At 50.2% G+C, this 21,783-nt stretch overlaps 1 protein-coding gene across 7 annotated transcripts; it reads left to right on the top strand.

Moving 5' to 3' along the window:
- The first annotated feature begins 25 nt into the window (after positions 1–25).
- Positions 26–21,498, top strand: PPRC1 (PPARG related coactivator 1). 7 transcript variants are annotated; one of them, XM_074339138.2, is made up of 17 exons: positions 26–161; positions 2,547–2,654; positions 2,765–2,985; positions 3,861–4,129; positions 11,275–11,463; positions 12,036–12,182; positions 12,303–12,404; positions 12,514–15,409; positions 15,711–15,764; positions 16,617–16,674; positions 17,467–17,537; positions 18,518–19,235; positions 20,034–20,171; positions 20,271–20,337; positions 20,456–20,577; positions 20,818–20,969; positions 21,245–21,498. In XM_074339138.2, exons 5-17 carry the CDS (start codon positions 11,359–11,361, stop codon positions 21,346–21,348), a joined length of 4,734 nt encoding a protein of 1,577 aa, XP_074195239.2. In that variant the 5' UTR covers positions 26–161; positions 2,547–2,654; positions 2,765–2,985; positions 3,861–4,129; positions 11,275–11,358; the 3' UTR covers positions 21,349–21,498. The 7 variants fall into 7 exon arrangements, with proteins under 7 accessions (XP_074195239.2, XP_074195242.2, XP_019580551.2 ...); XM_074339141.2 differs by lacking the exons at positions 2,765–2,985; positions 3,861–4,129; XM_019724991.3 differs by lacking the exons at positions 26–161; positions 2,547–2,654; positions 2,765–2,985; positions 3,861–4,129 and adding an exon at positions 7,129–7,366 and having other exon boundaries at positions 12,303–12,395.
- The last annotated feature ends 285 nt before the right edge of the window (positions 21,499–21,783 follow it).

Genomic DNA, 21,783 nt, shown 5'->3' with positions numbered 1-21,783 from the left:
AGACGGAGGCAGAGACCCCAGAGGGAGGGCGAGGGGGCGGAATAAGAGGCGAAGCCTCACACTCGGTGTCCGTCCTACGGGCGTCGCCGAGTTGGGAGCGTAGAAGCGGAGCCGGAGCGGGAGCCGGGACTGGGAGAGGCGGAGCCAGGATGGGCTGTGAGGTGTAGTTCTTTCTCCACCCCCGGTCGCGATCTGGGAGGGAAAAAGGGACTGCTGAGACCCCAGTCTTATTCTGGACTCCCCTTGTTGTACACCTCCGCCCCAACCTGGGTGGGGAAAAGAAGCACTATCCTAATTCCTGTAGTAACCCCTCAATTCACCTCCCTAAATTAACCATCCCTCCCTTGCTTGCTAAACCAGTTGGGACTAGAGCTAATTAAATGGGGTCCCCGCCCTCCCCCGCCTAAGGCCCAAGGATCTGCGTTTTGTTGGGGGGAGGGGCCGGTGGAATGACCAGCCAGGTTGGACTGGGGAGGGGGGGAATCCGCAGGCCATCTTTCCCCCTTGCAGGCTCTGACTCATCAGTCAAGACACTGCTCCCTTCCCCCTTTCTCCATCCAGTCCCGGCCTCCCCCTACTCCCCCCCCTCCCCCCCCGCCCTCGCCTGGAAGCTGCTCTCCTTTGAGGGCCTGGAGACTGGGAAGAACTGGAAGCAGATTCCTCCAGTGCCCCCTACTCGTAGGGTCTGTGGCCAAGGTGTATGTGGGGGGTCTGGATGCTCAATGTTTATGGAACGCTCCTTCCCCAGGGAGGAGCCTCAACAACCTTCAGGCACTCCTGAAGGACTCCCCAACCCAGCCCGAGAGGGGGGGACTCCATCTCCATCCCTTCCCTAGAGCTCAGCCGTAGCTGCCTCATAAACAGGAAATACCTATTAGCAAGGAGGAGAGAGGGGAGGGAAGACGTCTGGAAAAGAGAGTTGGCCCCCTCTCTTCTGGGGGGTCCCCAGCTGCTAGCTTTTTTAAACTTCAGGGTGGGCCCCAGAAGTAGACGCTGTGGACCTGGGCTCGTGTCTCCTCCCTAGGGCATCTGGCCTAGACTGGGTAGGGGGTCCTCCTCCCCTTGTTATTTAGTAGGGGGGATTGATTATGAAAGTTCCCTCACTCCTTCCCCAGTCTGCACAGCTGGCTTGACTGGCTGGGGAAGGGTTACAGATATGGAGGCTTAAGTGTTTAAGAGATTCCTTTCTCTCCACCTTAGCTTTTGCTGAGGGAGCGTAAAATGATGGGCGGATGCGGATTCGGGGGTTGAAAAGATGGCCTTCCTAGGGGTGGGGACCCCTCCCCTGTGTTTAGGAAATGGTGGGGGAGGGTAGCTGTAAGCACAGCCACACACTAACTCCAGCCTTCCCATTCACAATGTGGATTCCCTCACCCCAGCTTTCCCTATCCCCACCCCCAAAGGAGGGGGGCGGGAGGGGCAGGGATTGCTGATGGACCTGACTGAAGGCAAACACACACAAATATTTCCTTGACAGCATCCCCTCCCTGTGTCTACCTCCTCCTCACATTTCCCCAGGCAGAGGTCAGCACTAGAGGGAGTAAAGGGAACCAAAAGCAACAGAACCCTGGCCTGGAATTTTGGATATATTTCAGCTTTGCTCCTCACTAGCAAATGACCTGGGACAACTGACTTCCCCACTCTGAGCTTTACCCTTTAGCTTTACCCTCTGTAATTGGTACCTGCAACTTAGAATCAAACTAGACAATGCATGCCCAGTCACTTAGCCCAATGCCAGCCATGTCAGTACTCCATATATATTAGCCCCTTTCTGCTTTCTTTGAGGTTATCTGTTATTTTAAGAGCGTCAGGAGTGGGCTGGATTGGTTGAAGGACGAGAGATAGTGTGGAGAGGGACTAGCTACTTTGACTCCTTTCACTCTCTGCTGTCCCTGAATTTGCCTTCCCCTAATACTGCGACCACTTACCCCTAAGGCCACTCATTCCAAACAACTAGCTTGGCCAGATTCCACGATGATCACCAATTACCTGGGTGGACGAAGGGGCTTACAACCCACCCTGGAGGGGACTTTTCCTCCTTTGAATCTAAGATTCCCTTCTCCTAGATTACACATGTGAAAGGTGGAAAGCAAAGAAGAAAAAACAGCATTTGTTGAGCATATACTGTGTGCCAGGCATTGTGCTAGGTGTTTCACATCTGAAGTCTCATTTATTTTTCATGAGGACCTTTGGAAGAAGGTGCTGTTACTTCCATTGAACAAGCAAGAGAACTGAGGTTTAGAGTTGTTAATAAATTTGAACTTGTTTGTAAAACATTGTTCTTCCTCTTCTTTGCCTACTAACTAGTTAATGCCTCATTTAAATCTCAGTTCCAGCTTCATCTCCTCTGGAACTTCATTTCCCATCCCCACCCCAGCTGATCTAGTAGCCCTGTTTCCTTTAAGGAAATAATCATCTCATACTGTTGAATGGGTGATTAAATTAAGGGGTTTCAGCTCCTTGAAGAACCAGGTTTAGTGAAGTTAAGTAACTTACCCCAGGTCACACAGCTAAGCACCAAGCTCTTTTCCCTGCCTTACTTCTAGTATGGACCAACCTAGTGAAGGAGAGAACATCTTTGGAGCAGGTCTGCGAATTGTGGTGCAAGCAAAAACAGGAAGAGAAGTCACAGATGCCTGGCAGATGGACCTGAGGTATGGTAGGGGGGCGGTGAGCCTATGTAGAGGGTCTTTAATGACAGTGTCCTGGAGGATGGCAGGCTTGGCTGATTGGATGGATGGATATGAGTATTTTTTTTTTTTAGGTGAAATCACATGACGTAAATTAACCATTTAAAACTGAACAACTCAGCAGCATGCCAGCATTTTTAAATACCAGTCATTAGTGCAGGATGAACTCTAGACACAGGGAATGAAACGAAGTGGGAGGGACTGAGAAGAGGTGAGGTGAGAAAATGGGAAGGGAAGAGGAGCTCCACAGAGAGGCTGACAGCAGAAACAACTGGTGAGACTAACTCCAGAAGAGGTGAGTTTGCTGCTGTTTCTAGCCCCTATAAACTGTCCCATCTAACCCCGTCTGCTGAACTTGACCTTGGCCTTCTGTTTTCTCCCACATTTCTCTTACCCCTGAAACTACTTCAAATTCTTATTGACATTGTTCTTTCAAGAATGAATCTTCTTTTTCCATCAAGATAGTAGATGTTATATATATATATATATATATATATATATATATATATATATATATATATATATATCTCTTATTGATGGCTGTGTCCCCAGCACCTAACAGGGTGCCTAGAACCTAGTATGTGTCCTATAGCATTTGGTGAATGGTAAGAATTATATGATAGGATTTATCTTCTCCTGCCTCAGCACATGACTCCTTCCCCTCTTGTCCATTGACCATCATCATCACCATTTTCATTTAACCACCACCATTCCTTCTTTTCCCAGCCAAAATAGTTTTTCAAAGTGTATAAGAAACTCCCAGGAAATATGTTAAATATGTAGAAAGCCCCACCTTCACATAAGAGGAAATCCTATCTCTGAAGAGGGAAAGGGATCTGAAATCTGGATTTTTTATTTTTATTTTTAAGATTTTATTGGGGAAGGGGAACAGGGCTTTATTGGGGAACAGTGTGTACTTCCAGGCCTTTTTACCAAGTCAAGTTGTTGTCCTTTCTTTCCAAGTCAAGTTGTTGTCCTTTCAGTCTTAGTTGTGGAGGGCGCAGCTCAGCTCCAGGTCCAGTTGCCCGTTGCTAGTTGCAGGGGGCGCAGCCCACCATCCCTTGCGGGAGTCGAACTGGCAACCTTGTGGTTGAGAGGATGCACTCCAACCAACTGAGCCATCCACGAGCTGAGCTGCAGTTCAGCTCAAGGTGCCATGTTCAATCTTAGTTGCAGGGGGCGGAGCGCACCATCCCTTGTGGGACTGGAGGAGTTGAACTGGCAACCTTGTGGTTGAGAGCCCACTGGCCCATGTGGGAATCGAACCGGCAGCCTTCGGAGTTAGGAGCACGGAGCTCTAACCGCCTGAGCCACCGGACCGGCCCCTGAAATCTGGATTTTAAAGAAGTTTCACTGGTCTTCCTTTTAAACACAACAAATGTGCTCCCACTTCAGAGCCTATGCACTAGCTGTTCTTACAACAGAATGCTCTTTGAACGGTAGGTCTTCCTTGTGATTCAGGTCTTACTGCAAATATCTCCTCTTCAGAGGCCTTACCTGATCGTTCTGTACAAAATTGTCTCCTCTTACTTTTTACATTCTCCCATTTATTTTCTGATAGCACTTACAGCTCTTTCAAATTATTTTGACTCTTTTGTTTACTTGGAGATTGTCTCCCCACCAGAATGTGAGCTTTGTTAGAGTTTTTATGTTTGTTTTGTTTTGTTTGTCTTTTTGTCATTACTGCATCTCCAGTGCCTAAAACAGTGCCTGGCACATAGTAAGTGCTCAGTAAATAAACCAGAAAGCTGATTTGTTAATTCATACTGAGAAATATAGATCATGTGAACAGGGCATTTTGTCTCACTAATCAATACTCTTTATCCCCATAGAAAATGATATGTGGATTCAGTTATTATAATCAGATGAGCCTTTGGTGAGCATGGAGTCAAGCAAGGACGCATGATTGGAGGTTCCAATATTTGGTGGCTATGTCTCTGAGGTTTTCCTTCATGGCCCTTAGGAATGCACCTGCCAAGGACACTAGTAGCCATGATACCACCCTTGTCTCAGTGGTACTGGAGACTCATGTATTTTTATCTTTTTGAGTAGATTCCATGCAGATACCATACTTAGGTGAATACATTGTTTTGTCAGATGCTGAACAAAGCAAAAATGGCACAATTTTTTTTCTTTACCATTAATCTTCTTCCCGAAGCCTAATCACCATAATAATGACAATAACCAGTGCCCAAATCACCAACATTACTGAGCATCTCTTAGAGTATGTTTCTTCCACAGAGGAAAAATTGTGCCGTCTTATATTGGTTCTTACTGATTTCTCATAGGCAGATTATTTCCAAGTTTATTGGAAATAAACTTTATTGTTGCCCTCATAGGACTATTTTATAGACATAATTGTGAACAGACTCAGTTTCTGAATTTGTGGCTTTTAAAGCTTATTTGGAAAGACAAAACTAATACACCTGAAAGATTACAAAACTAAAAGACAGTTGTGTTAGTCTGCCCAGGCTGCCATAACAGAATACCACAGACGAAGTGGCTTAAACAACAGAAATTTATTTTCTCACAGCTCTAGAGGCTGGAAGTCAAAGATCAAGGTGCTGACGGGGCTGGTTTCTGGTGAGACCTCTTTCCCTATCTTGCAGGTGTCTCTTCCAATTCTGACGGCAGCCCGTTGAATTAGGCTCCCACCTTTATGATGTCATTTAATTTTACCTCTTTATCACTCTTATCTCCAAATACAATCATATTGGGGGTGGAGCCCTTCAATATATGAATTTTGCCTGGTGTGGGTGTGGAGGTGGGCACAATTCAGTCCAGAACAGAGATGCTCTCCTCTCATGAATATTTTTGTGGGAATGTATATTGATGCAACCTTCCTCAAGGGCCATTTGGTATTATCCACCAAAATTTCAAACGTATATATCCTTTAATTCAGCAATCTCATTTTAAAGAAATTATTCCACAGAAAGTGTACAAAAGTGTGAAGATACATGTACACATGTATAAGAATGTTCACTGTAACTTAATTCGTTATAGTGAAAAACTGGAAATAAATATAACTTAAATAAAAACTGGAAATAGCTCTCTTCCCTTCTCTCTTCCTCTCTTTCTTTCCTTCTCTCTCTCTCCCCACCTCACTTACTGTCTCCCTCCCTCCCCACAAACACATACCAAGGAAAGACCCTGTGAGAAAACAGTGAGAAGGTGGTCGTCTACAACCCAGGATGAGGACCACCACTAGACACCAACTCTGCTGGCACTTTTATCTTGAATTTCCCAGTCTTCAGAACTATTCCAAGCTCCAGTGAATGTTTATTGGATGGAATATACTGCAGCAAGCCTAACTTTTCTCATGGCCTATTAGGAAAAAAAACAAAAACTGGAAATAAATGTAATTTAAATAATGACATAGTTATATAATGGAATTAGTACGTACTAAGATCTCAGTAAATATTTGGTTAATGGGTGAATTAACATTGTTACATGAAAAAAAGCAAGTTGTAGAGCCACACATATGGAGTGGTCCTATTTTTGAACAACAAAAAAAGACCAATGTACAACCCTATATAATTTCATTTTCATAGAAAAAGTGTGGATGAATACACACTGAAGGTGACAAGGGTTAAATCTGGGGAGAACTAGAATTTGCACACCAAATACATTTTTTATACTTTATATGTATATAGTTTTGTACCGTGTGAAATGATTCTTAAACTTTTGTAATAAAAAACTTTTTAAAAATAGGAAAACAGTATGAAGTAGTTTCTAAATGGCAAGTGAGTGAATAGTAGAGATAGTGATAGACTGTAGAAATACAGAGAGGGATCACAGTTGGCTGGAATGATCCAAAAGGCTTTCTTGGATAAAATAGGGCATGAAAGATACTTCCAGGTGCCAGTATTCCACAGAAAAACCAAGGCAGGAGAACACCTGTTGTCTTTGGAGGACAGCAAGATGATCTGCATTAGCAGGAAATAAATTTGGTAATGAGACGCCAACCTGGGTTTCTGAGCGGCCCAGATAAACGCTGAGAACGCAGTACTTTAATGTTTTGTGATTAAATAAACTCGCAGTAGTACCGCAGTATGAGACTAGATGAGGGTTAGAGCCTGGAGCGCGGATGCTCACTAGGGGGTGCTGTTTCAAAACATAGGCCCACTTGGACTCAGGTGAAAGGAATGTACGCACAGTACAGCAGGTAAAAAACATCAGGCAAAGAGGGCGTTCCGATAAAGTGCGCAAATGTTAACTCTTCCCTTATTACCTCTCGCTCCCCAACTGGGTCCCCACTACACAGCAAAAACGAAGCATTACAGTTAGCCTATAGCATGTGCCACTCGGGCTCTGCTTAAAGTGACTACTACTCCCAGATTCCCTAGCCAGGCCAGAGCCCTCTTTCCGGGTGCAAGTGGATCTCGCCGCATGACCTTCTGGGATTCGTAGTCTTGCAGTGTCTTCCGGGAGTTGTAGTTCCCGTCCCACAATCGGCTGGGCGAGGCAGGCGACTCGGCGGCGGCGCCGGCTATCAGAGCTGCACTGGGTGTTCAGGGGCCAAGATGGCGGCGCGCCGGGGACGGAGAGATCGAGTCGTGCCGCCTCCGACTGGTGGCCCCGGCCCCGACCCTGGCGGTGGAGTCCGCGGCAGCAGTAGGGGGAGTCGGAGCCAAGCGCCATATGGGACTGTGGGCACTGTGAGCGGCGGGGAGCAGGTGAGAGAGTGGCGGGCGGCCCGCGGCTGGCAGCAAAGCGGCGTGTGCCGGGCGGTGACACGTGGACGCCACAGGAAAGGGAGGAAGCGCTCTCGAGTCGATGCCGGCTGGCTGTGGGAGACGGGTTGGGCCGAGTGAACCTGGGCCGTTTGCTGGGGAGACACGGGCAGAGGCAAGGTCTCTATGGCCATGCCTTCGGAACGCCGGAGGGGTAGAGACCGGTGTCGGAAACATGGCCCGTGATGCGGGGGAGAAGGGGGAGAGTGTCAAGGATTCAGATTTGGAGTCGAGGGCTAAGATCTACCTCTAAGGATGCCGAGTGGGGGTTCCCTTAGCCCCCTAGTCCCGCGCCGCAGTGCCTTTTAGGAGCCACGTGGGGTGGGGGGAGCGATTTTCCCGGGAGAACTTGTCTGCTACCCCTCCCCCTCTAGGCGGCCCCGGCACCCACGTGGGTTGGGCTCGAGGTTGGGGGGGCCGCGGGTCCACGTGGGGGCGGGGAGGGGATGTCCACGTGGCTCCCGCCCCAGGCTGCCGGCATCTCGTATCCGCGCTAGAGCCGCACTGCCGGGAACTGGGTGTGTCTCAGCGGGTCCCGCCATCTCGCACCGGGCTGGGGGCCCCTGGCCGAGAAGGAAGGTAGAGGCTGCTTGAGTCAACTTTGTTGAGAGCCATGGAGGAGTTTTTTTCCTCCCGCGTTTGGTCCGCGGCGCCTCTAGACAGCGGATGGTGAAGGACTTTCCAGATGTCCGGGGAGTCTGTTCCCTGCAGATGGCGGAGTGTGTTGGGGAGGGTGGAGGACTGAGGTAGGTTGAAGGGCTGTGGAATGAGCTTGTGGTGGCTTCAGACTGACCAGCTTAGGGTGGGTTATGAGTCACGAGCACTGGCGTTTTGGTTGCCTTCAGTTCTGCCTTAGTCTTGATTCAAGGGGAGTGGGGAGTTGTCAACATGTACATGGGACAGAATTAAGAAAAGGAAAGGGAATCCTCTTCCCTCTCACTTTTTCCTTCAGCATCTCTTTTGAGGAGGCAACGAAGGCCTACTTCTGTGAACTGACATACACATTGAGGTGGGCTGTATTTAAGGCTCTCTGGAATTTTTGCTGGGGATGGTAAAAGTTGGAGGCGGTTTGAGAACTATTCAACACTAATTGAACATTTATGGGATGAGGGGAATTCTTTCTATTGGATTTTTTTCTTCTTGTCTTTCAGTTCTCCATACTTAAAACGTGTTATCTTATTACCCCTCAGCAAAGGGCTTCTTAAAAGTTCCCTCCCAGAGTGGAGGTGTGCAGGACTTAGTTTGAACTGTTATCTCTCTAAAGCAATTAAGTTGAGTCCTTGAAAACTTTTTTTGTTCTTCTCTAGGTGGGAGTTGGGCTGCAGGTTGCCAGGTAATGTTAGTTCAAGCAGACCAATCCAGGCCCTTGCTCAGGAGAGAATGGCTTCTGGGGCTCTAACTTGGGAGCTGCCCACCCCCTTTTCCTACATTTTCTCAGAGGTCACAACTTGTGGGACTGGTGCTGCCCACCCTTGGGGGGAGAGGTAGGAAGGATCCATGACTAGCAGTAATCCAAGTTGGGTGGTCATTTGGGGTTGGAAGGGGTCTTCTGGAGGGATTGTCCTGTTCCTCCCTGTGCCACTCCCCTTCTCCCCCAACAAAAAGAAGGGTAGGTAGAAGCTAGTCAACTAGGTATTTATTGAGGTACCATTATGTTCAGACACGGGCTACTATGGTAAACCACACGTGGTGTCTGTCCTATGAGCTCGGCACAATAAATGATGAGTGGGACAAAAAGGGAAGTGCAGCATATTTGGGATTATGTAATTCAGCAGTAGTAATCTACTATGCAGGGTCTGGGAAAGGACATTTTAAGCTGAGACTTGAAGGCTGTGTGGCAGGTGGGGGACACTTGCATTAGAGGGAAGAGGATGTGAAGGGCTTGAAGTGGGAGAGAACATGGCTTATCAGAGAAACTGAGAGATCTACATGGCTGGTGTGTAGAGACACAGGCAAGTTGGTGAGAGAAGACACACTGGGGCAGAAGAGGCTGGTGGGGAAGACCAGGACCCCTGTAAGCCATTTTAAGGAGTTTAAACCTAATGCCAAGAGCAGAAAGATACCATGGGAGGGACTTAGGGAGGGTCTTGGGAAGTGATCAGATTGTATTTTTAAAAGTTTGTAGCGGGTTTTGAACAATGCCAGGACAAGACTGGATGTGGGAAAGCCAGTTGGGAAGTTGTTGAAGTTAAAGATGCCGGTGGCTGGCTCACTTTTGGCCTGGGCTTAGTCCCTAGATGATCATGGTAGCCTGGGAGCTGTGTTGTTTGGGGATTGAATGATGGGTGAGGTCAGCTGAAAAGGGGGGTGTCTCTGACTGGGGCTCTAGTACTTGTCTAATGGAGGTAGTGATGAGTGGTCTGTAGAGCTGGGCATTGTCTTGAGATTCTGGCCCAGTGGCTGGGCCAGGTAAGTGGCAGGGCAAGTCGGGATGCAGCCTCTTTGCTCACCCAGGAGTGTTTGCTGAGCCAGGTGCTATTCAGCTGCTGGTTGTAATTACAGGATTGTGAAGGCATGGGAGGAGTTAGTGTCTAAAATTTGCCACTTTTCACTTCACCTCTGGGCCTGGCCTCTTAAAGTGTCCCTATCTAGCCTTTTTCTCTCCCTGGGTATCAGAACTCCTCCACTTAGTTAGGAGGGTGGGTGTGGGGTGTAGTTACACCTGTTGCTTTTTTTTCTTCTTTTTGGAAGAGGTGCAGAGTTTTCCTTTGCTGCAGAAGGGGAAAGGGGGCTGGCGTGTCCGTGTTTGTTCCTATTCTCCAGCCTTTGCATCATCTGTTCCTATAGTGGAGATACCTGTGCCTCTGGACTGTGGCCTCTAGCCTTGCCAGCCCCATTCCAGCCACTTCTGGCCCTGCCCACGCCCATATGCTTGACAGGCCTGGACGGGTGGCTCCCTGCCTAACAAGGGTGATGACATTTCTAGTTCTCAGGGAAGTGATGGGGTGGGGCTTTTCCATCTACAGAATCAAGCTTTCTCATCTTTTGCTCTCACCTGGTGTGGTAGGGAAGAGACTTTTTTTTTCCCTTGGGACTACCATTGAGAGGTTGGGTGGCACATTGTAGGGCCTTCAAACGAAAGTGTGAAGTGTGAAAATCAACTGTGTATAAGACACTGTGCTAGGCGATAACCAGGAAGTACATGCACAATTTAAACCCTTCTAAGAGCCCAGAAAAATATAAGCTAATAGAATGTAAAGGATTATTTGCCCCAAAGGAACTTGGAATCTAGTTTTAGTCATGATGGAAAGAATGTCACGGGCTGGGGAGGGGGCAAAATGTGACATCCAGAAAAGGGAGTGGTACAGAAATGTGTGTGAACTCAGGGGAGAGATCGTTTTGGGTTGGGGCAGCCTGAGGTGTCTTTTTGGGAAAGGTGAAGTTTGAGCTAAGCAGAGAAGAGAGGCCTAAGCAGGACTTGAGGGAGGTAAGGTGGTGGTGGCTGAAACTCTGAAACTGCCTGCCTGCTGGTCTCTCCTTTGGTGTGCCCCTCAGACTGTCTGCCTTCACACTGCCAGCAGATGACTCTTCTGAACAATCTTGATCTTTTTGATGTTTTTACTCCCTAGTTTAATCATCTCTTGTGACTCCACCTGTTCTGGATGGAGTCCAAACTTTTTTGCCCAGATATCCTTGAAAGCTGCCATCCTGATTGGGGCTTTGGCTCCTGGGCTATACTTTTCTCTGCCTAGCAAGTCTGGAGGTTTGGCTGTGGTAGGGCTCCTGCCAGGTGTGGGGCCATTAGTGGACGGCTGGCACCTTGTTTACAGAGCAGCTCAGTCAGCTGGCCCAGGGGACCTGTGTCCTGCAGCCTTCATCACGCCCTTCTGACCTTCCCCCCTTGGCCCCAGGTGCTGCTGCATGAAGAGGTGGATAATTCTGGCTTTGTCAGTCTGTCTCGGCTGGGCCCCTGCCTGAAGGACAAGGACCTGGAGATGGAGGAGCTAATGCTGCAGGATGAGACCCTGCTGGGGACCATGCAGAGCTACATGGACGCCTCCCTCATCTCTCTCATCGAGGACTTTGGGGGCCTTGGGGAGGTGAGCTGGAGCTGGGCTGGGAGGTCTTCAGGCAGGAGCTCTGCATGGGAGCCTATGACTCAGTGGCTCTTCTAGAACCTTGGCTCCTGGATACCCAACCTGAGTCCTTGAAATATGTTTTTTGTCTCTAGGTGAGAGTCGGGCTGCAGGCTGCCAGATTATGTCCCATGTAAGGATGACCTGGCAGGCTTGGACTATAGTCCAAGGCCTTTCCCCCTGCCTGGGCCCCTGACATACATGTCCAGAAGGTTCTGATCACTGTTTTGAGCCCAATTCCAGCTTAGCCAAGAGTTGTCTACTGAGCATCCCACTTCTTACTTGAGTGTAGAGGGAGCGGGAGCGTGTGAAACATAAGTTTAAGACTCAATTCTAACAGGTTTGTTGACACTAGAGATGTCATGGATGGTAGTAAATCAGATTGGAACCCATGTCCCCGGGACGCAAATGTCTCCCTGTCACATTTACCTGAACTGGGCCTGGGAGACTGATTCTCTTGGCATCCAGTTCTTCTCAGTGGCACAGTAGGTCATTAGGGATGTTGGTGGAACCTTCCTGTTGTCTTTCTGGAGCAGAGCAGGTTATCTCTGGAGGACCAGAATGAAATGTCACTGCTCACAGCTCTGACGGAGATCTTGGACAATGCAGATTCTGAGAACCTGTCTCCATTTGACAGCATTCCTGACTCGGAGCTACTTGTGTCACCTCGGGAGGGCTCCTCTGTGAGTGTGGGACCAGGGCAAGGGGATGTATGGTTGGTGCCAAGGTTAGAACCACATCCGTGGACCTATTCACAAAGTGCTGAAGCACAAGCTCATCTCAGGTCCTTTTCTCCCTCATAGCTGCACAAGCTGCTCACTCTCTCTCGGACACCCTCAGAACGTGACCTCATCACTCCAGTTGACCCACTGGGTCCCAGCACAGGCAGTAGTAGAGTGAGTGGGGTAAGCCTGACTCAGTAGCCTCGGGATCCCAGGAGGGAGGAGTATGTGGGGACAGGTCTGGAAAAACATTCCTGGAGAAAATCCCTGTGGCTTCTTGTCTCTCCTTCAGGTTGAGATGTCTCTCGCAGATCCCCCTTGGGACTTCTCCCCCCCCTCCTTCGTGGAGACCTCTTCCCCCAAACTTCCTAGCTGGAGACCCCCAAGATCCAGACCCCGCAGGGGCCAATCCCCTTCTCCCCAGCAGCGTAGTGATGGGGAAGAAGAGGAGGAGGTGGCCAGCTTCAGTGGCCAGATGCTTGCTGGGGAGCATGACAACTCCATGAGCGGCATCCCAGATTTCCCCATGCACCTGGCCTGCCCCGAGGAGGAAGATAAAACAGCAGCAGCAGAGATGGCCGTACGGGCAGCTGGTGACGAGAGCATCTCTTCCCTGAGTGAGCTGGTGCGGGCCATGCACCCGTATTGCCTGCCCAACCTGACCCACCTGACATCCCTCGAGAATGAGCTTCAGGAGCAGCTGGATGATTTGACACTGCCTGAGGATTGTATGGTGCTAGAGATTGTGGGCCAGGCAGCTACAGCTGGCAATGACCTGGAGATTCCAGTTGTGGTGCGGCAGATACCTGCTGGACCCCAGCCTGTGCTCCTAGATGACTTGCTAGAGGCCAGTCCGGCTTTGCAGCTGCTCATGCCTACACTAGAGTCAGAGACAGAGGCTGCTATGTCCAAGGAAGCCCTATGCCCTGAGAAAGAGGGGTTGTCACTGGATTCAGAGGAAAAGCTGGAGTCAGCCTGCTTGTTGGAGCCCAGGGAGGTTGTGGAGCCAGCGGCACCCAGGGGGCCTCAGAACCCACCAGGCAACGCAGTGCTGAGTTCCCAGAGAGCTCGAAAGGGCAGGAGAAAGAAGGTCAAGGAACAGCCAGCAGCCTGTACAGAAGGCTATGCCAGGAGGCTGAGGTCATCCTCTCGTGGGCACCCTACAGTGACTACAGAGGTGACCTCTCAGGAAGGTACCTTGCCTCAGCAGGAACTTCAAAGAGAGGTGGGGCCGCCTCGTGGTAGAGGGAAGCCCCGGGCTTGGGCTCGGGCCTGGGCAGCTACGGTGGAGAAACCTAGCCCTGGGAACTTGAAGAGTAGTGCTGGACAAGCTAGTCCTGCTAAAGAAGGTCCTCTAGACCTGTGCCCCAACCTGGGTGACACCATTGAAACCAACTCTCTCTCATTGGTTGACTCTGCTCGAGCCGACCCCATGCCACTCGACTCCGTGGAAGCTGGTCCCACTGCAGTTGCTCCTGTTCCAGCTCACCCTGTACCTGGTGACCTTGCACTGGTCGACTTTCCTTCAGCTAACACAGAGCTGGATGACCATCTCCCAGCTGACCCAGTGCTCACTGAGCCAGTCCGAGCTGACTTGGCAGCAACTGACCGTGCAGTAGTTGTTCCTATCTCAGGTGACTTGCCACTAGTTGACTCTGTCTCGGCCAACCCAGCACCAGTTGACTCTGTTTCCAATGATCTGGCTCCGGTTAACCCTGTGCTAGTTAAGTCTAGGCCAACTGATCCCAGACGTGCCGCAGTGTCGTCAGCCCAGGGGAGTCCAGCCCCCCAGTTCCTTCTGGAGTCAGAGTCCTTGGACTCCCCAAAGGCCATCATTTCTGAAGTCAAAGAGGTTGTGGGTCCTCTGAAAGTAGAAAGTGGTACCACTGCCACAACCCAGGAAGCCAGACCTCGGCCTCTTAGTCTGTCCGAATATCGGCGACGAAGGCAGCAGCGCCAAGCAGAGGCAGAAGAAAGGAGTTCGCAGCCCCCAGCTGGGAAGTGGCCTAGCCTCCCAGAGACCCCCACAGGGCTGGCAGACATCCCTTGTCTTGTCATGCCACCAGCCCCAGCCAAAAAGACAGCTCTACAGAGAAGCCCTGAGACTCCTTCGGAGGCTTGCTTTGTGTCTGGGGGTCCCAGCCCTGCTTCTAGTCCTGAGCCACCAGCAAGCAAACCTATGGCCTCAACTCCCACTGAGCAGGTGTCATCCCAAGAGATGCCACTGCCGGCAAGACCTCCACCTCCGACTGTACAGTCCATACCCCCTACAATACCCACTGCTCTGCCTTTTCCACCAGGTGGGCTGGGCATGACCCCTATGTTGCCCCTTTCCGCAAGTGGGCAAGGGGTCACAGGTCAGCCCCCACCACCCTTGCACCCTCCTAGTCTTCCTATGTCTGTGGGCCCAGTGCCACCTGATCCCTATACTCACTATGCCCCCATGCCACCCTGGCCTTGTTATCCCTCAGTGTCCCCTTCTGGCTATCCTTGCCTGCCCCCCCCATCAGCGGTGCCCCTAGTGTCTGGTACTCCTGGCTCCTATGCTGTTCCCCCCACTTACAATGTGCCTTGGGTATCCCCTCCTGCCCCAGTCCCACCTTATAGCTCTAGCTGTACTTATGGGCCCTTGGGTTGGGGTCCAGGGCTGCAACGCCCTCCATTCTGGCCTACTGTGCCCCCACCTCCTTTGCCTCTAGCCTCTGTTGGGAGAGCTGTTCCCCCACCCACGGTGGATCCCAGTGGCATCCCAGCTGGCCCTCCTGAAAGTGTGCTTCCTGTGCCGATGGCTGCTCCCCTCAGTCTTGGGTCGGCTGGCCAGGGAACTCCACAGATAGAGCCCACCAAGGTGGAGGTTAAGCCAGTGCCTGCATCTCCCCAGCTGAAACACAAGGTGTCCTCCCCAGTTCAGAGCCCCCAGAATAAGGCTCCACCATGTTTGTATGCTGAGAAAGTGGCTGTTCAGGAGCCTGCATCAGAGAGTCTAAAACTTGACACCCAGGAGAATAGGTCCCGGGAGGAGCCCCCCTCTCCTGTTGCCAAGGCTGTTCCCACACCCACACCACGGCAGAGCACTGTCACCAAGTTGCCTGCTGTCCACCCAGCCCGTGTAAGGAAACTCTCCTTCCTGCCTACCCCACGTACCCAGGGTCCTGAGGATGTGGTGCAGGCTTTCATCAGTGAGATTGGTGAGTGCCACGCCGTTAAGTTGGTGTGAAGAAGGGCATGGGGGTTGGGTGGGGAATATTCTCCATAGAACAGAATAAAGCACCTTGGTGGGGCTGGCGTTTGTTGGATTTCTTTGGAGGGTTCTTGAGAGGTAGCGCTCTGGGTTTATTTCCTTCTTTCCTGCTTTGTGTTGCTGTCTTGGTTTACTTAGTACAGTGCTCAGGAGTAGCATACAGGGAGAAGTGAGGTGATCTGGGACCTGTGTACTGAGTGGATAGGGGCTGGTTTCTCTAATCCTGTGTTGTGTGTGTGCTTCCACAGGAATTGAGGCGTCAGACCTGTCCAGTCTGCTGGAGCAGTTTGAGAAATCAGAAGGTGAGGGAACCTGAGTAGCTTTGCTCCAACCCCTTTTTGTTGATACTTACTTTTGGCCCAGTCTGTTGGTACTTAAACTGGGGGGGCGGGGGGGGGGCGGTCTCAGCCTCGAGAGCAGCGCCCTAATTGAAATAAGGAGACAAGATTCACCTGTGTTGCAATCTAAGCCAGGGAGAGGGTGGTGGTACAGCATGGGGAGAACTATCAAAAGTAGACCAATGGGGAGATCCAAGTGGGTTGCATTCTTTGGGGACATTTCTTTAGAGGGAAGTAGCTCTCAGCCTAGGCCTTGAAAAACAGGATTTTATAGAGTATATGTGGTGAATAAAGGCGGAGGCATAGGAATAATTGAGTATGGAATATGTGGAAGGCAGTGGATAGCTCCGCTCTTTCAGTGCAAGGCATGGATCTACGTGCTGTGGAGGATACAATGTCCTGTTCTCAAGGCACGGATGGTCTAATTGGGAAGAAAAATCTGCAGAAATGACTCCTGAATTGGTAATGGGTATCTGTAGTTCAAGACAAAATATAAAATATAATTACTGTAGAACAAGAGTAAGCTACAAGACTAGGAAGTTAGGTAGGTCATGGAGAGCCTTGAATGTTAGGCTTAGAAGTTTGGAATCGTATCTCAGATGCAGTGGGGAGTGTGGATTTTTCTGAGCAGAGAAGAGATAATTGAAAATAGTAGCTGGGCACCCACTGGAGGAGAATGGATCTCTGGGGAGAGCCCAGTGGAATATATAGGCAAAGTGGATTTTCCTTCTTTGGGTCGCAAAGCCTTCTTCTACGCCTCCTCAATCTGGAACGTCTGGTTGGGCTTTTAACTATTATAGTATGGTTTCCTTGCAGCCAAAAAGGAGTGTCCTCCCCCGGCTCCTGCTGACAGCTTGGCTGTAGGAAATTCAGGGTAAGTATAGAGACGCGAGCAAGTTATCCTACAGCTGTTGGTCAGCAGCCGGCCGGCTCTCCGGGACCGTCCACTGGATGCCTCTGTTGCAGGGACATTTAGACAGCTCTAGAATCTTTCCCTGTTTCCCCTCCCCATGCTCAGTACATCCCTATTGGGCACTGTCTTGGGTGGTGAGGTAGGAGAATGTGTACCAACTAGCCTCTGGCTGATTCCAGTCTGGGGTTCCAAATATCCTGGAGGTGCCTTGTATCGTCTGGCAAGTCGTGCCTTTGGGGATTTCTTTCTTTCATGTAACAAACTTTTAAACTTGCTAAACACTGGTGATGGTCTAAGAAAGTGGGGGGTGATGTTCATGGCTAGGGCTTTCCTGACTCCTTGGGTGACACAGGCACCCTGGACCTCCTTGTTCCCCAATCTCATTTTTCTTGTTCATGGTACCCCATCCTATTCTGCCAAGCATAGGATGCCAAGCATCCTATTCTCCTCTCCACATTGATTTTGGGTTGATTTGAGCCAGGCAGGCGAGGCTCCTGGCTTAAAGGAGGTTGATGTTAGGGTGGGGGGTTGGTATTCAAGGTCATAGTCGCCGGCTTCCTGGCATTGGGCAGAGCTAAGACCCAACCTTCAGTACAGCCGCTAAGCTGCCTTTTGTGCTGGAGGAGAACGATAGGGGCAGTTTGGTCATCCTGTCCCTCTGCACGCGCCCCTCTTCCATTCTTTGTGAGGAAAGCAGCTGTACAAGATGTTGAGGAGGCAATGAACCAGGCTTTCCCTTTTCCCCCCCGCCAGCAGCGTTGACCCTCCCCAGGAGAAGAGGCCCCTAGACCGGTTACAAGCCCCAGAACTGGCCAACGTGGCAGGTGGGTTCAGGGTGGGGAACTCTGCCTTTGACTAGTTTATGCAGCAAATGTTTGTAGAGCCCGTTCTGCACCAAGTGTGTGTAGGTGTTGGGATACAGAGATCCGATCCTCATCCTTGAAGTTCTCACAGTCCAGGGGGCAAGTGTGAAATGAATATGTTGAGTATCAGAGGTTGTATGGTAAAGAGGTTGTCTGTGTGGTTTATACTGGGGCCTGAAGGGGGACAGTCGGGAGGGGTATATGAAAGGTAATCCCCAAAGCAGAGCCTTGAGAAAATCACTGATACCAATCACGTAGGTTTAGGGGATCGAGCATTCTAGGTAGATGGAGCAACTTGAGTGAACTAAAGAAATAAAACAAGCTTGGTGTGTTTTGGGGAATTGCCAGTGGTTCAGTTTATCGGGAGTGTTGTGGCTGCTTAGGATGGTGGGTAGAGCTAAAGCAAGGGATAAAGCTGGAATGGTAAGTAGGAGGTCAGATTATGGGAACTTGGAATAAAATGGTAAGCTATTTGGACTTTATCCTGTGCATTGAAAAAGCTTTACCAGATTGGTTTTTGGGTGCTCCCTCCAGCAGGGATGTAGAAGACAGGCGGACGGGTGTAAAGCTTCAGGTAGGGGTTCATAGGAAGATGATTACATGAGTCCAGAAAAGATGCATTCGGAAGTCAGGCAGTGCTGGGGGAAAGTGTGGCTCTAGGAATGGAGAGGTAGGTCAGACAGAACCTGGTCACCAGCTAAGTTTGGGCAGTGAACTGTTGAGGGGTTCAGGAAGACCCTGGCTGGCTTGGTTTCTATTGCTGGTCCCCAAAATAGGGCCCCTCGAGAACGAGTAGTTGCAACGGTGGGAGAATTTGGGCTATTGACCATTTGTGGTGTACTTTGTGAGATGAGGTGGGGTCTCTCGATCCTATATACGCAGTGTTTGGAAGTGTAGACTCGGATCTCATCCTGCTATCTCCATCCTCCCTCCCCTCACAGGGCTCACCCCTCCAGCTACCCCTCCCCACCAGTTATGGAAGCCCTTGGCTGCTGTTTCACTGCTGGCCAAAGCCAAATCTCCTAAGTCCACCGCCCAGGAGGGAACCCTGAAGCCTGAAGGAGTTACAGAGGCCAAACATCCAGCTGCAGCCCGCCTCCAAGAAGGGGTCCATGGCCCTAGTCCAGTCCATGTGGGCTCTGGGGACCATGACTATTGTGTCCGGAGCAGGACACCCCCAAAAAAGGTGCCTGCCTTAGTCTTTCCAGAGGCAGGCTCCCGATGGAATGTCAAACGCCATCAGGATATCACCATCAAACCTGTCTTGTCCCTGGGCCCAGCTGCCCCCCTGCCCTCACGCACAGCTGCCTCCCAGGAGCCACTTGATCACAGGACTAGCAATGAGCAGGCAGATTCCCCGGTCTCTTGCCTTGCCCCATCTGCCTTGCTGTCCCCTGAGGCCTCACCCTGCCGGAATGACGCAAACACTAGGACTCCCCCCGAGGCCTCAGCCAAGCAGCGGTCAATGCGCTGTTATCGAAAAGCCTGCAGGTCAGCCAGCCCCCCAAGCAGGGGCTGGCAGGGCCACCGTGGCCGCAGCAGTTCTGTCAGCTCTGGGTCCCACCGGACCAGTGAAGCATCTTCCTCCTCATCCTCATCGTCGTCTTCATCCCGGTCCCGGTCCAGGTCCCTCTCCCCTCCACACAAGAGGTGGCGAAGGTGAGCTCTGATAGCCTGTTAGGTCCTTTCCATTTAGGAAGTTCATGTACTCTCTGGTTCACTTGGAACGCCTTTGCACATTGAGTTTGATACTTTTAGGCATTAAGGCCTTTACCTCTGTCTTTGGCTTTTGTCTTTTCCCCCTTTCCTGGATTGTTTAAGGAGGCAAGCTGTGAGAAGATAGCTTCTGTCCCCTGTTGGAGTTTGGGGTATCCCTGAGGTCTCCTGCTTCCTTGAGACCTGCCTTGGGGAGGCCCATTAGGGTGTCATCTTGACCATGTTGATTCCTTCGCATACTGTATCAGTCCTCATTTCTGGTATTTCCCTGGTGGTATGTGGGAAGGTGGGATCGTGGGTTGTTAATGGTAGATAGTCTTTCCTTTAATGTTCTGTTGAGGAAAGCGTCTGGGCAGTTCCTTTGGGTGTCATTGTGGCCTCATCTGTTTCCTGGCAGTATCTTTTTCTCAGTAACAGGTCCAGATTTTCCCACTTAGATAAAGAGGCCTTTATTTCTCTGTGTCTGTTTATTTTTCTTCTTTCTGATTTGTGAAATATTTTTCAATTTTTAATTGTGTTATTGAAAAGAAATAGGATCTATGCCAAAACATTGTAAAACATTCCAGATACGTCTAAAATTCATGAGGACCTGTTTGGTCATCTGTGAAGTTTTTCTAGACTTCTTCTGCTCTCCTTTGCCCCTGAGCTTCCTTATAGGGAGGCAGGGTTGGGGCCAGGGTGAGGTAAGTGGAATACACCTGCACCTCTCCCAGCATTCCTTTGTGCCCTTTTATTCTCCAGGTCCAGTTGCAGTTCCTCTGGACGTTCCGGAAGATGTTCTTCCTCTTCTTCATCTTCCTCATCTTCCTCATCCTCATCTAGTTCCCGAAGCCGGTCCCGTTCCCCATCCCCCCGCCGGAGAAGTGACAGGAGGCGGCGGTGAGCATGTGTTCAGGGAGTCACTGCAAGTTCCTGAGAGTTCTGAAACTTGAGCTGTCTAATGTCAGTGAGACTGATGGCACCTTCTTCTCTTGTTAGGTACAGCTCTTATCGTTCACACGACCATTACCAAAGGCAAAGAGTGCTGCAGAAGGAGCGTGCAATAGTGAGTAGAGGAATAGGTTGTGGGAGGAGGGGGCTTGCCTCTGAGCCATGAGCTCAGAGAGCCATTTGTAGCTCTGGCCCTGGCTCATGGTGTGTCAATTTTCCTTGACCCAACATAGGAGGAGAGAAGAGTGGTCTTCATTGGGAAAATACCTGGCCGCATGACTCGGTCAGAGCTGAAACAGAGGTTCTCTGTTTTTGGAGAGATTGAAGAGTGCACCATCCACTTCCGTGTCCAAGGGTAAGCTTGGGCCCGAAGGTCAGGATGTCCTTTTTGTCCCATTCATGTACCTTGATGCTTCTTTGTCGTTTCCTCTTGCTCCGGTATACGGTCAATGTTGGACAACTTCATTCCTATATTTGGGGTTGGCCATTTGGGAAATTAGAAGAATCACTCCAGTCCCTCTCTGTACCCTGGGGGCTGTTTCTCCTCCATGGCATTTGCCCACATAACCAGCCTCTGCCTCACCCTCCCCACCAGTGACAACTATGGCTTCGTCACTTACCGCTATGCTGAGGAGGCATTTGCAGCCATCGAGAGTGGCCACAAGCTGAGGCAGGCAGATGAGCAGCCCTTTGATCTTTGCTTTGGGGGCCGCAGGCAGTTCTGCAAGAGAAGCTATTCTGATCTTGGTAAGTGGAGGGAGGCCCTGAGGCTTTGGTGTACTCGATATCCCCGGAAGGGTTCCCAGTCCTTTTGAGAGTGGGCTAGGCAGACTTGTCACCGGACATGCGAAGAACCTAAGGGATGGGAAGAGGAGAAATGGGGCTCTCATATTTTTTACTTAAAATCAGGGTGATTTTAGCTCCATCCATTATTGGGATGGGAGGTGGCGGACCTGCTGAGGACCCTGTAGCTGGGAAGTGCAGTCAGAGACCTTGATGTTTGTCTCTCTCTACCTTTATAGACTCCAACTGGGAAGACTTTGACCCTGCTCCTGTAAAGAGCAAATTTGATTCTCTTGACTTTGACACATTGTTGAAACAGGCCCAGAAGAACCTCAGGAGGTAACCCTGGGCCCTTCTCCCCTTCCCCCTTTTATTTGGAGGTGTCCAACCATCTCCATCCCCTTCTCCCACTCTAGGGGAGAGAGCTGCTAGTGAGGAGATGACTTTTATAAAGAAATGGAAAAACGTGAAATAAAAAATGTGTTAAATCAGATTTTTTAAAGGGTATGGTTTGTTTTTTTATAACAGGCATTGAAACAAGTTAACTTGCATTTCTATGTAAGATGGGTGAGGTTGAGGGGTTCCCCCGTGTTTGGAAGATCTACGTCACTACGCAAACTAATAAACATAAACTAAAGAGAACTCCAGCGTGCTCTTTGTGCTTCTTTTCTTTCTATGGTGTTAGTGTCAGACATACTCAATTTTGCTCTCTGAACTCAGTGTCGTGTTTACCTCCATTGAGTTACTAAGACCCCTCTGGTCAGGTGCAAAATCCTAT

This window comes from Rhinolophus sinicus, chromosome 15 (genome assembly GCF_057876585.1).
Source record: "Rhinolophus sinicus isolate RSI-liver-muscle chromosome 15, RSI-T2T, whole genome shotgun sequence".
NCBI lineage: Eukaryota > Metazoa > Chordata > Mammalia > Chiroptera > Rhinolophidae > Rhinolophus > Rhinolophus sinicus.
This window is presented reverse-complemented; position numbering and strand designations above follow the sequence as displayed.